This window comes from Schistocerca americana, chromosome 3 (assembly GCF_021461395.2).
Source record: "Schistocerca americana isolate TAMUIC-IGC-003095 chromosome 3, iqSchAmer2.1, whole genome shotgun sequence".
NCBI classification, from domain to species: Eukaryota; Metazoa; Arthropoda; class Insecta; order Orthoptera; family Acrididae; genus Schistocerca; species Schistocerca americana.
Genome location: NC_060121.1, coordinates 258,303,145 through 258,318,541, shown reverse-complemented (window position 1 = coordinate 258,318,541; position 15,397 = coordinate 258,303,145). Strand labels below are relative to the sequence as shown.

At 38.2% G+C, this 15,397-nt stretch overlaps 1 protein-coding gene across 1 annotated transcript in view; it reads right to left on the bottom strand.

Moving 5' to 3' along the window:
* The window catches only part of LOC124607419 (vigilin), an 89,651-nt gene that overhangs the window by 11,332 nt on the left and 62,922 nt on the right, over positions 1-15,397 (bottom strand). The window contains exons 18-19 of the mRNA XM_047139745.1: positions 7,767-7,877; positions 7,456-7,653 (exon numbers count right to left, since the gene is read on the bottom strand). Of these exons, the coding sequence (XP_046995701.1) occupies positions 7,456-7,653; positions 7,767-7,877 (309 nt within the window). The remainder of the gene's footprint in view (positions 1-7,455; positions 7,654-7,766; positions 7,878-15,397) is intronic.

The following is a 15,397-nucleotide window of genomic DNA, read 5'->3' as shown; positions in this document are numbered from 1 at the left end:
CTCATTAAATTGTTTCAACAGGACTATCTCAAGTCTAGCCCTGAAATGACAATGTCTCCCCGATATCCACCCACACCATCCACTGTCACTTGTCAGCCTCCTAACCTTCATAAAATCCTTGGCAGACCATTAGAGACCTACTCCTATCTCAAGATTCCTACCCGCTGCAAAACCTGCCCCCTTGCATCTACATACCACCACTTTCCTCAGTCCCACCACCGGTAAATTCTACGACACAGATGAAATGTTCTCCTTGCAGACACCAAGCGCTCTATTATTTAACACACTATACAGTGTGGCTGAAAGAGACTTGACAACCTCCCTGCCTAGTACTTTCCCTGTAGTTCAGAGAAGGGAATTTGCTCTCCAACATGTTCTCACACTGTCATCCTGCTGGAATTAACCTGTTAACAGACCCTCCCTCTCTTTTTCTCAATGGTAATATTTCATTATTTACTAAATTACTTTTTTATCTCCTCCTCTATTCACTCAAGTTTTCCTCTTCTATTGTTCAACCTGTTTCTGAATGGAATTATTCATACCACTTTTCATTTTCCTACCCTTTCACTCATCTTTATTTCTCACTCTGTCTCTTTGATCATCTCTGGCAGTTCAATCTACCTTTAATCAAATGTAAGTATATGGTTCAGGAGAGCTTTTCAAGTCACGCACATCTGTGATTTATATATGCAGACTGAAGGGACGAATGAAATTTTGTGCCAGCCTTTGTACAAATTTTCATTTCTCACTTCAGTCTGCAATCTACCTTTAACATTCATTTCATTCTCTCTCTCTCTCTCTCTCTCTCTCTCTCTCTCTCTCTCTCTCTCTCTCAATCCCAACTTATTCCCTGTGGAAGAAATATATATGCAGACGTTCTTCCTTTTCTTTTTTTTTTTTTTTTTTTTTTTTTTAACTTTTTTCCATCATCAGCAATGACGAATTCCACCTCCTGAAGCTTAGAACTCGCCATTCTCACTCAGTTTCATTGCAACTAAAGAAACAGTATCTAAATATTGTAATTTTAGGAATGATATGAGGTTATTTGATGCAAAATGAGGTGCTACTGCTACTACTACCACTACAATTGATAGTAAGCACTATGGACAAAAAGATCTGTCACCCCCAGGAGATATAATACTGACACTGTGCATAAGTGCCTCTAGCTTTAATAATAGTCTTAGCAAGGAAAAGAGGCCACAAGTTTTTTCAGGTATGCCAATATCTAGATGAAGCCATTCACTACTGATTAGATCCCATCAACCTACTAAATTGTGGGAATATGGACTTTTATGTTTCACCAATCATTCCAAATTTAGTCCTAGACATGTTCTTTGGGCTCAAGGTCAGGCAATTTAGTAGACTAGACGAGGTGCGATGGGGGCTCGTGTCTTCATCACATGGAATATATGTGTGCATCCCAGTGAGCATCATCCTATCTCAGAAGACAGGAGTGACTACAGTACAGTCACCATGAAGATTGGTTGCCGAGAATGTTGAACAAACAGTAAATGAATGAGCGAGCCCAAATAATGGCATAGAAAGCACTCCCAAAACATTATACAACCTCCTCCCACCTAAATTACACTCTGGACACAGAGCAGTTAAAATAACTCATTGTATCATTGAGGCAATCTACACCTTGCATTTATTTGAAAAGACACAAAATAGTGATTCACTGGACCACACTACACATCTTCTGTCAATTACTGTCCAGTTTTTGTGTTTTGACCCACTGAAGATGACCAGCTTAGTGTGCCACTGGGAGCAAGTTTGCCTTCCAATAGGTACTAGGCACTAATGTGCATTGTATGCAATATCATTTACAATATTCACTCAGAAACTGGTTGAGATGGATCTGCATTCATTGAAGGAAGCAATTCCTGTCTGGTTTGAAACTGACTGCTATTGACAGGGCATGACACTAGTCTCTGGCTCCTGATGTGCCAATTAGCATTTTTTTATGACCATTGTTCGTCCACCATGTTATGTGGCTGGGGGTATTACGTGGCTTGTAAACACACTAGAATCTACATTGGAATTTCAACAAAACCTGGGATGCTGATGTGGGAAGGCTGGATCAGCTGGCCAGGAAAGAGAGAGTAATATATCAATAAGTTATGCTGAAAGATTATAACCACTTCCACATACTCATTTTTAGGATAAAATGTTAAGAATTCAAGTAAATATTATCTGCTTCATCGTGCAATACCAGTGATTTGAATGAATCATTATCTTGCAGTGCAAAGTACTCTATTATATTTGCCTGAAGTTGATAAAAAATGTTTACGAACTACAAGGATAACATGAAATATAGGTGCTAGTAAGTGAAACCAATTCCCATAACAAAGTTAGGAATACTGATCATAACTGTGGCCAAAACAATGGTTTCATCTGTAACAGTGTTTTTTACAATATGACACATCATACCCAGATAACTGTCACATTAACTGACTGGCTGCAGAAACCTCCACAATTACGTAAGGTAAGAATGGCTGTACTTTAAAGAAGTGCATATCACAAGAAAATTACTTCATCAATTATCTTACTGACAAGATGTCCCCCACATGTGGGATCGACTTTTTAAAACTATCTATAGGGTGTAGTACATTAAGATCCCAAGTATCACATCCTGCAGCTTTTCACACTGGGGGGCCCTCCTTTGTGAATAATTTTTTGGAATTTTGCATCATGCTCTACAGCTTTAAAAATGGAATGTTACATGGATTGGTTGTGTATTGTAATGGATAGGGAACAGTCTTCATGTTCCAGGAGTTGTGGGTCCGAATCTCATCAAGTGCTTTCAAATTTTTTATTTTTAAATCTTTATTGAAACCACTAACATCCTTATTTTTTCCATTAATTGATTTAAATGTTTTTTTTTTGTTTTTATTTCTTTGCCACATTTTAATAACCATATGAACTCATCTGCTCTCATTTTTTTCCCCATCATTCTTTTTCTACTTGGAATTTTCGTGCATGTGAATTTAATTATTTTTATTCATCTATCATAATATTTGAACATATGAAAATGCTAATCTATTGGATGAAAAGACAAAATAATCTATTGATACTGACAGTGCAATGGTATCAAAGAAGTATTTTTCATTAGAAGATATACATTTCTCTGGGTAGTAATTATCATATAAACATTTGAAAGATAAATACCTATTTCACTATGGACAAAACAAAGCAGATGAAGATTTAAGTGGAAGAAGGGATTATAAGTAAAGTGAAATACAAACAAAACGAGGAATAGAAATAATGAACAACAACATTGACGAAAATAAAGGCTGCTAATAGGAAAGAAATTATATCAAAGCTATTATGTAGAAATAATTAACATCACAAAAAAATCCTAAGTGGAAAGAGAATAGGAACAAATATATGAGCAAATGGAAAAGTATCCTCGGAGTCTTTCATGGCGGCATGACTGGATAAAATCTTCACGGTATTCAAGCAGTGTCAATTCCAATAAAATTATCAAGCTTTCGATGTCTAGTTCCACCACTGTCATCAGGAGTAAAACTACTGACTGCCAGGACCAGCACCATTTCCCACTTTTATACCTACGATTAATGCCATTGGCACCAATCAAAGAGGGCCAAAATGACGAGTGCGCAGAAGGCAAGTTGGGCAGCTCACAGCAGCTCCAGCCCGCCACGGGACGAAGCGATGTCAGGGAGTGTGAGGGGCCAGCGCCATGTTTGAAACTGCAGCTCCCGCCTTCCTACAAGGATTAAGCATCTGCCATTGCAGCCTTTTGACATCTCTGATTGGAGCCAGTGGCCATAATTGTAGGTATATAAGTGGGAAATAGTACCAATCCTGGCAGTCAATAGTTTTACTCCTGACGACCATGGCAGAGCTATCCATCAAAAGCTCAAGAATTTTATGGGAATTAATGCAGCTTGAAAACTGAGAAGATTTTATACACCAAACAGAAAAATTAATTTGATAATTAAAATGGCATGTGATAATGGAATACAAACAAACAAAAATTAGATTTATACCCGTTAACTGATTCAAAACATTGATCAAAGCCATTTTGCCAAAATTGAAAAATATGATATTTAAAGCACCCGAACAGGTTTAAAACCATATGAGGACAGTGCCCTAGCCGTTATGCTACGCAACCAGTCCATATATCATCACTTTTTAGAACTATAGAGTATCACATGAAATTCCAAATTTCTTTGGTCGATTACTTGTAAAGAAGGGCCCACCAGGGTGAATATTTTTAAGATGTGATACCTGGGATCCTAACCTACATCACTATATAGTAGGTTTCAGAATGTCAATCGCATCAATGGCGAGAATTTAATGCCTTATCTGGATGGTTAACCACATTCAAACAATGTCACAGGATTTGTGAACTTACTGCGCAAGGAGAGTGGCTTAGTTCAAATGTTACCAGCCAATTCCTTCTGGGAAGAGTTCCAAAAATTTGTGGAACAGGAGAATTTCACATCAGAGCAAATTTATAATTCAGATGAACATGGCCAGTATTGGAAATGTATAACAACCATAACCATCGCTTTTAAGAGCAAAGTTTGTGCGCCTGGATATAGGTCATCTAAGGATGCATTGCAATTTTGTGCACAGCTAATTCTTCTGCGAACCACAATGTGAAACTACAATATTAGTAACTGAAAAATAAAAAACCCAAACATTCAAGGATATCACAGCTAAGGCTCTCCCTAGGCATTATTACAACCAAAAAATAGCACAGATGGATACCAAAATTTTCAAATACTAGTTCCACACACATTTTGTACCACAAGTTCAACAATTTCATTAAGAGAAAGGATTGCCACAAAATTCTGTTCTATTGCCTGATAACACCCCATTACACCCCAATGAGAGGATTCCTTTTATCTGATAATGATCTTATCGTAACAAAGTTTTCATCTCCTAACATGACTGCCATTATAAAGCCAGTGGACCAAGGTGCAACTGCACAGTAAAATGGTGCTATCGGGCTGCTGTACTGAGATTGCTAGTTCAGGACCATTTGGTGGCATTCTGGAAGAAGTTGACAATTCCAGATGCCATACATGAGATTTCGGATGTCTGGTGTGAAGTCAAGCCAGACTCAATAGTTTCACCACACAGGAAAATTCTTCCAGATACAGGAGAATGTGATTTTCAAGGTTTCAGTGTTGACGAAAAAAACAACTGCACAAATGTATCTGGCACATGTTTAAATGATTTTGAAGTAATTGATGAAGAAAACTTGAATGAGTGGCTGAAGATTGACGCATGTGAACGCACTTCCAGTACATGAGTGACACAGAAATTGTGACTGCTACTTCACAACAAAACAAAGAGGAAACTGAATGTGAACATGGGGATGGAGACAGTGTTCTTATCAGTCACTGTACTGCATTGCAATGTAGTTAATTTTCTTGATTATATGGGCCAGAGAGGGTTTCAATAAAATATTAATGCTGCAAGAAAACTTGCAAAGGCAGTGCGAAGAAAGTATTAACTCCTTTCAGAAGCAGACCAAAATCACAGGCTATTTAAGAAATATACAGGCCTACCATACCTACACGAGAACTTTGATAAGCTTAAAAAACAAAGCATACATGTTTGAAAATATCTCTTTCTTTCTCTACCTTTTCGGTTATTAGTGCACCTTATCCCCACATTGCCCTGAATAATCGGGACTATGCTGTATAAATACATTATGACACTCTGGTACGTATATAAAAAACAAGCGCATATTCGAATGCAACGTTGCGTCAAAATTCCAAAGCAATCTGTGGAGAAATTTAGGAGATTTATTTAAGATTTTGTACAAATGAACATTTACATTTTCATTTATATGCATAATGTTAAGATCTTCAATTATGGCATCTAACAGTAACAACCCATGTTCTCCAGAACCACTGGCACACTTTCTTTCACTTCAAAAGTCCATTCATGATTTATGCACAAGTAGAAAACTGTTTCAGAAACAATAATAAATTCTGGACTTAAGTTCTGGAATTTATTGTGTTCACTGACAAACACTGAGAATTTGGAAGGCCCCAAAGATAGAAGTAACAAGATTTCGAATTACATAATTTTTATTAACATATTCATATTGCCATTATAAGAAACTTGCCTACCACATAACCTGATGAGAACTCTTTTACATTTTCTGCACCCTAAACTGTTTTATAGTCTGTATGCATGGGAAGTCTATTTTGCTATTTCACGTGAGCACACAAGTCTTGTGTGGAAAGTAATTTACACATTTTGGAGCAACATCAAATTCAAAAAGCTTTCAATTAACTGTCCACAATTCCTAAGCAACCCATCAGTTGAACACTTCAGTGGATCAAATACAGAGTGCAACCTGGGAAATGAAAAAGTCTATCTTTGCTTACAAATAGTGAAATGCATTTTAATTGTATATGATGTTACACAAATTTCTATCCTGATAAATAAGGTGACGGTAGAAGCTATTTACTGGTTTCAGACTGGACCTACATTTTGTGTACTGTGGACTATACAGCACGTCTTTTTTTGAGCAAATTTCAGTACTAGTCCAAGAGCACCACCACCTTTCCCTGTAAGAGACTTGAGTCTGGCAACTATCTTTCATGTCAATTTCAGTGTTCAGAATCTAGCAATTAATTCCAGTGACTATTATGTGGATAAGTTCTTGTCCTGGAACATTGAATCACAGACAGATGCAAACATGGTTTCATTTCTGCACCACTGCAAGCCGTTTTGGCACACTTGCCTTACAGGCTTTATGATATTTACATGTGACAGATTAATAGATAAGAAAAACCAACAATAACTAAAGTAGCTTACCATTTGTTAATACCTTCTGTCAAGCATGCTTTATCTTCTTTTTGGTAGGTGAGAGTAGTTCTTCATACAACATGACTGGTTAGCCACTTTTGAAATTTATCCATTCACTCAAATTTCTGTTACACTAAGATTGTCCTTGTGGTATAAACCTTTGATGAATTTCAACACTCATAACCACAGCAACTTGTTCTTTTTTCCTGATTCTCCTTTGTGTTTACAAAGGTACAGCAGTAAAGAAATCAATGCTATCGCAAACAAAGTTCTATAGCTCATCCAAAACATACCTAACTTCTGTTGTATATGTGGATCACATTCTCACACTCACTTCGTGCTTTGGAAATGAATAATTTTGGATGCACTGTTGTGTTTATGAATGTGACCATGGTATTTGTGCAATTTACTTATTAACGGCACCTTTAGACTGCATTACTTTGCAATAACTTATTACAGATATTCTCACATTAACTATCATTCCCATCTGCTTCACTGCAACTATGAACAATTGCCACCAAAATAATTCTGTACACTCTGCTCTGGTAACTGTCCATTCCTCATTCTAGGCCTGGCCTTCCTTTACTACCAGACTGTCCTGATTCTTTGTAATCCCTCTGAGCAATGATCATTAAAATAAAATATATAACTTACCAATTCATTAACAATCTTCATTATATCATCTTTGGCTGCTTGGGCATTCTTTTCATAGCCAGTGATAGTTATTATATGTTCCTCAGGATCACCTTTCTTTGGAAAATTTATCTGTACATCATGATCAGATCGAATTTTACTTATAACAGCACCTTTTCGGCCTATAATCTTTGGATGGTAGTCAGGATCAACTTCTATCTGCAAGAGAAATTTTATAACAATTGTGATTTAGAGCCGCAGAAAGACATCTAAAATTCTTAATTAAAGATATCTGCATGTCTTTACACTATTTGTTGGAAAGCAATGGTTACCTTCAATTCGTATGACTTCAGCATTTTATCTTGTTTTTCTTTTTCTAGCTCCTCACGGCGTTCTTCAAGTGCTATCTTTGCCTGTTCAACATTTGCTGGTGTTCCAGTAATCTGAAAACAAGATTTAATTATAATTTCAATGTTTATGCTTTAATTCTAATGTGACACAAAGGTGTCCAAATCATCTGCAATTTGTAACATCTCAAAAGTGAGTTGAAAAAACAATGGAGACTTAACAAGTATAAATTTGCTATGCTTATTTCATTAAATATTTTTCACTATTTGGTTACATTCAATTGCACACAAACTATAAAGTAAATCCGGCACATACCAGAATAGTCATCAGAAAGAATCACTTTCAATAGGTCAGATACCAGTGATCTGTCTAATGTGGAAGCACAAAGCAAATTTCAGTACCTCTGAAAAATGATTTTTAAATTAATCTTGGTGAACTGAATTGCAATCTAGACCTATTACTTTTAAAGGTAACATCCTGGAAAGTAAATTTGCACATACGGTGTGCATTGAGTGAAGTGCCTCAACATGTGTGAATTCCTTCATAGTTTAAAGAATGAAAAAGCCATGGTGGAATGTAACACTATAATAGTTACTAATAGTTGCTACTCACCCTGTAGCGGAGATGCTGAGTCATAGAAAGGCACAAGAAAAATAAAGTCAGAAAGTTAGCTTTTTGCCAACAAGGTCTTTGTCAAAAATGGACACACACACACACACACACACACACACACACACACACACACACACACACACACACACACACAGTCTCCGGCTCCAGCTGTGCATTTTTGAGGAAGGCTGTGTTGGCTGAAAGCTGAATTTCCAGTCTTTTTGTTGTACCTTTCTGTGACTCGGTATCTCCTGTATAGGGTGCAACTCAGTATCTCACCTATATGGTGAGTAGCAACTATCCTTTTCATTATGTTGTTTCATAGTTTGACATAACAAAACTGTTGTCATGTCACATGCCAAGATGAGAAAGGTGGTGGAAGAGATTCAGATGGTAACTTCAGCCTAAAATTCAAGTAACCTGAATTCAGTTTCAGTGAATGAAAGAGTTTTCAGAGGCTAGCTTTTATCAGCACAACTTTATCAGTAAAATGCAGTGATAGTGAACAACCTCCATTAGTAAAATTGTGGAAGAATTGGAGGGGAAGCAATTTAATCAAAACAAAACAAAATTTTAAATTTTATTGATTTTGTTTACTGTGAGAAAATTAAGAGAATTTAAGAAAACCTATTTAAATAAAAACTGACTATTATGGCACAGCAATAGGGTAAAGAGAAACTGGCAAGCTTATCACTGCAAAAAAATCAAAAGGCTTATTAATGTAACAAAACTTTCAACCAAAGATCATTCAGAAAGTCAGTATTTTACCAGATGTTCCAAAGTAAACAAGAAATAGCAAGTATAAGTACAAAAGTATGGGTAAACATATTTCATGATAAATTGTGTCACCACATTTTGCTATGTGTCTCATCGATTTGATAGTTCCCTTTTAATACTTCAATCACCCACTACAGCAATGTGTCATTACTACCTCCAGACAGTTGCGCAAAATCTTTTCTTCGTTTAACAGACTGGTACTGTGGAGCATTTATTCATTACTTTCCTAGATGCAGTGTACTGGGTAAGCTGTAACGAACTATTTCCTGTGCAAGAATGGAGAGCTGCAGGCAGGCTTTCACAACTTACAGAATGCATTGAAAACTAAGAAAAGGTAACAATGGAACTTTTGATTTATATCAAATTGCAAACATTGACTTATTAAAACAATTCCATCTTTTGACAAAGACTTGTTAGTGTGCAAAAAGGTCCCACATTATCCATTTGGTAAAAGAGGCACAACAAAGATGAATGATGGAGCTGATGTGCAAGAAAATAAACACGACATTGAAGTCTTCCCTCTAGTAATGACAGTGGTGTCACCTGCCACAGAAAAAGACTGCCCCCTGTGCCTAAATATCCTCTAGAGATAAATGGATCTTTTCAGTGCTGCCCCGAAATCATTTTGGCAGACAAGCACTGAAAATTCATTAATCTGTGTTCAGTGCACCAAGAAAACTGTATGTTTTGGCCACTCTGAAAATACCTACACCTACAGTCATTTTTCACGGTAGACGGTACACTGCACCATTGCCAGTCATTGACATTCTTTTAAAACTCACAAATAGAGCATGAGGAAATGTTGGCTTGTATGCCTTGGCATAAACCTTAATTTTCCTTATTTTATACTTGTGGTCATTTCACAAGATGAATGTTGGTGGCAGCAGAATCATTCTGCAGTCAGCCATAAATGTTAGTTCTCTGACTTTTCACAACAGGGTGTCCTGAAAAATTAGTCTTCCTCATCCCAAGATTTCCCATCTAAGCTCACAGAAAATTTACTTGACATTCTCATACTGGCTGAATCAACTTTTAACCAATCTAACAACATGCCTCTGAATTGCTTTGATGTCTTCCTTCAGTCTGATCAAGTGAGCATTCCAAGCACTTGAGAAGTACTCAAGGATCAGTTGCAAGCTGTTCTGTTCGCAGTTTCTTTTATCGGTATGGTGTTCTTTGCCAGAACTCTCCTGATAAACTGGAGAGTCACCTCCCATATAAATGACATCATAGTGCTTGCCATTTCATGTTATTTCCCTATGTTATACCTATATACTTAATCAGCATGAATTAGTCAATCAGCATACTACAAACTTTATTTGAACACTGTAGAAATGTTCTCCAGCCCAACCCCATTGATAATACTTATCTACATTTTAAAAAAGCTACCAAATGCCAAAATAGGAACTCTGTCCAAATCATTCCAAATTCCTTTCCAGTCACCTGACGGTGGTTTCTCATCAACATTTGTCCAGTACAAGTGTTGTAACTTACAACATACAAACACACAAGACGACACCTCCAGAAGAAGTATATTTAACAAACTCACAGGATAATAGTTCACAACAGATACAATGCATGGCATAGCTACCTGGCAAGAACGGCACAGTACAGTTCTAACTGCCATAATAAATAGCACAGTGTGTGAGAGCAGCAACACAGTTGCTCGGTGGTGATGGATATTTAGAGGGCATGTCACAGGTGGCGCTAGGATACATCTATGCAGCTGCCATGCAGGGTCGCTAAGCCATGTTCTCTCCTCCTGACTGCCACACTTCACAATAGTGGATGCAGAGTGACTATCACGTATGAGGCAACCATGTGATGATGGTCGACATCGGAGACAATGGCTGGTGGTTCAGACCTTTCTTAAAACTCTGTAGTATGGCATAATGATAAACATTCTAATGAAATCTAGCAGACTGCTGTTATAAATCCATTGTACACAGAATATTGTATGTGAATAGAGAAACCTGTGTCTTGTGCAGCAGAAGTTTTCAAAATACATGCAGATTTAAGGATAGAATGCCCCGATCTTCACAAAGCACTGCACAGGAACAACAACAGAGCCATGTCACCACCACAACTCTCTTCCTAAAGCACTGGCGTGGCACATGTTTACAAGCAACAGTCTAATGAATATCACATGAATAGCTCTTTGCGCTACTGCCGACCTCTCGTGGTGATTCCAACAACTTTTCAAACCACCCTCGTACTGTGTGAGAAGGCCCAGAAATTACTCTGAAATTCAGTGTCAAAAGTTTCAGTGCATCAAATGACTGGCTTTTTTTTCTTTTTTATCATAACCTCTTTCGCTGAAATATATATATAAAATATGGTTATAATAGAGGGAAACATTCCATGTAGGAAAAATATATCTAAAAACAAAGATGATGTGACTTACCAAATGAAAGTGCTGGCAGGTCGACAGACACACAAAGACGAAAGGATGTGGGTTTTAAGGGAGAGGGTAAGGAGTCATTCCAATCCCGGGAGCGGAAAGACTTACCTTAGGGGGAAAAAAGGACAGGTATACACTCGCACACACACTCATATCCATCCGCACATATACAGACACAAGCAGACATTTGTAAAGGCAAAGAGTTTGGGCAGAGATGTCAGTCGAGGTGGAAGTGCAGAGGCAAAGATGTTGTTGAATGACAGGTGAGATATGAGTGGCGGCAACTTGAAATTAGCGGAGATTGAGGCCTGGTAGCTAACGGGAAGAGAGGATATATTGAAGAGCAAGTTCCCATCTCCGGAGTTCGGATAGGTTGGTGTTAGTGGGAAGTATCCAGATAACCCAGACGGTGTAACACTGTGCCAAGATGTGCTGGCCGTGCACCAAGGCATGTTTAGCCACAGGGTGATCCTCATTACCAACAAACACTGTCTGCCTGTGTCCATTCATGCGAATGGACAGTTTGTTGCTGGTCATTCCCACATAGAATGCGTCACAGTGTAGGCAGGTCAGTTGGTAAATCACGTGGGTGCTTTCACATGTGGCTCTGCCTTTGATCGTGTACACCTTCCGGGTTACAGGACTGGAGTAGGTGGTGGTGGGAGGGTGCATGGGACAGGTTTTACACCGGGGGCGGTTACAAGGGTAGGAGCCAGAGGGTAGGGAATGTGGTTTGGGGATTTCATAGGGATGAACTAAGAGGTTACAAAGGTTAGGTGGACAGCGGAAAGACACTCTTGGTGGAGTGGGGAGGATTTCATGAAGGATGGATCTCATTTCAGGCCAGGATTTGACGAAGTCGTATCCCTGCTGGAGAGCCACATTCAGAGTCTGATCCAGTCCCGGAAAGTATCCTGTCACAAATGGGGCACTTTTGTGTTTCTTCTGTGGGAGGTTCTGGGTTTGAGAGGATGAGGAAGTGGCTCTGGTTATTTGCTTCTGTACCAGGTCGGGAGGGTAGTTTCGGGATGCGAAAGCTGTTGTCAGGTTGTTGGTGTAATGGTTCAGGGATTCCGGACTGGAGCAGATTCGTTTGCCATGAAGACCTAGGCTGTAGGGAAGGGACCGTTTGATGTGGAATGGGTGGCAGTTGTCATAATGGAGGTACTGTTGCTTGTTGGTGGGTTTGATGTGGACGGATGTGTGAAGCTGGCCATTGGACAGGTGGAGGTCAACATCAAGGAAAGTGGCATGGGATTTGGAGTAGGACCAGGTGAATCTGATGGAACATTCCCATGTGGAATGTTTCCCTCTATATATATATATATATATATATATATATATATATATATATATATATATATATATATATATAATAGAGGGAAACATTCCACGTGGGAAAAATATATCTAAAAAGAAAGATGATGAAACTTACCAAACAAAAGCGCTGGCAGGTCGATAGACACACAAACATACACACAAAATTCTAGCTTTCGCAACCAATGGTTGCCTCGTCAGGAAAGAGGCATTCCTGACGAGGCAACCATTGGTTGCGAAAGCTAGAATTTTGTGTGTATGTTTGTGTGTCTATCGACCTGCCAGCGCTTTTTATATATATATATATATATATATATATATATATATATATATATATAGTTGTAATAGAGGGAAACATTCCACGTAGGAAATATATATCTAAAAACAAAGATGATGTGACTTACCAAATGAAAGTGCTGGTAGGTCGACAAACACACAAACAAACACAAACATACACACAAAATTCAAGCTTTCGCAACAAACTGTTGCCTCATCAGGAAAGAGGGAAGGAGAGGGAAAGACAAAAGGATGTGGGTTTTAAGGGAGAGGGTAAGGAGTCATTCCAATCCCGGGAGCGGAAAGACTTACCTTAGGGGGAAAAAAGGACGGGTATACACTCGCACACACACACATACCCATCCACACATATACAGACACAAGCAGACAATTTCTTTCAGTTTCATGCAGCTCATACTTCATGTAATGTGGCAGCAGTAAATAGTAATCAATTCTTTCAGTTGACATGGACCTAGACAATAGTTGTTTTTCAGTCAAATTTCTTTGTAGCAATAGCAAAAACTGCATTTAAAGAATTGGAAAGCAATTTCTGCCCCGTCTACAATGCGACCTTTATCACATTATCTGATATCACAGTCACTGAGCCTATGAAAAACAAGCTGGAAAGTATAGCTGTTTGTAATCATATTTATCAGTTTTACTTTTGTGACATTATGACCTCCAAATACAGAAAGCTTACAATTCAGCGACAGCTGGTGATCAACCACAATGTCTGAGCGAATCATAACATAAAACATTCTGACATGGCGAAGCAGGAAACTCAAAAACAATGAAACATTTTTAAAAGCTGAAGCTATCAGTTCCTCTGGGTGCATAAGGAAGAATATTTGCATGTCAACATTCAGTGATGTGAAAAATATTCTTTTAGAATGGCTTAAGGAATAAGAAGTGATAGCATTTCTGTATGCAGAAACAAGAGAAGCACAGAGAGAGTAGAGAAAGTGAGTCTTTGGATTAGGAATGTGTGAACTATTTGAATAAAATTACATTGCCATGACAGACAGGGTTAAGAGCCTTGAGATATTTTCAACAGGATGAAGTGAGCATTTTTTTATAATTTACTTCTTGCAAAAACATATTCTGTTGAAGTAGAAAAAATCACTGAGATAAAAAAATGCTGTGTCTAACAGTAACAGGAAAATTTAAAATGCCCAGTTGTCCCAAAAACATCAAATGTTACCTTGTCCTCATAAGTCAAGAGGCCCTTACTTACTAAGGATATAACTGAGGACTGTAATTTTGTGTTCCTTCCTCCGAACTGCAGAAGCATCTGCAGCTTCTGGACCTAATACACACTGACAAAGCCAAATACATAGTAGCAGCAGTCCAGAAATCAATCACGCCCTGAGAGAAAGGAAGTTATGAGATTTCCCATTAAATTAGCTGGCCATGTTTGTTGCTGCCTGGAAGAGTGTAGCACGACAGACTTAGGAAGTTGCTTAAAAGAAGGCTAGCTGTGGTACATCATCAGTTGCTGTTGAAGACTACATTGTTCTAGAAGAAAAATACAGTAGAATACAAAACGTTGCTGAAAATGTGGCACTTTGATTCTTCTAGTGATAACATCCTGAATTCCAAATCCTAGATGTCTGCAAGTGAGAAGAGTGAAGTGTTTGTGAAGGAATACTGTGAGGCAATAGGTGGTAGTGACGATGATGATGATGACTGATGCTCTGGCACCAAGTTTTGCAGTTGCTGTGGAAGAATTTATACAATTAGTAACTCTCTTTTCCTCTTTTAATATACATGAATCATGGCTAACTAATGCGAACCAACTCGAGTGGCAATTTCTGGCACTCCAAGGTGCTGGAAGGACATAATAAACAACTCTTCGTGACTGATGGACAGAAAGGGGCACATGTTAAAAGTGATTTTTGTGTGTGTGTGTGTGTAAAACGGGGGGGGGGGGGGGGGGGGGGGGGGGGGAGAAGAGAGAGAGAGAGAGAGAGAGAGAGAGAGAGAGAGACTCTGCGAACAGTAGCCATAGTGCTCCACTCTGTGGCAATAGAAAGTCACTTTAAAGTCTATCTCCTACAAAAAACATAATTAAAAAATGAAATTCATTTATGCTACAGCTTTCTAAAGCTGCCATGTCAAAAATATGTTCTTAATTTTAATCAGTCAGAGTTATATTAATTTTTTTAACAAAATTTCCAAAAGTTCCAAATTTATCATTTATTACAATGAAAAGCCTTTTAAAATCCATGAATA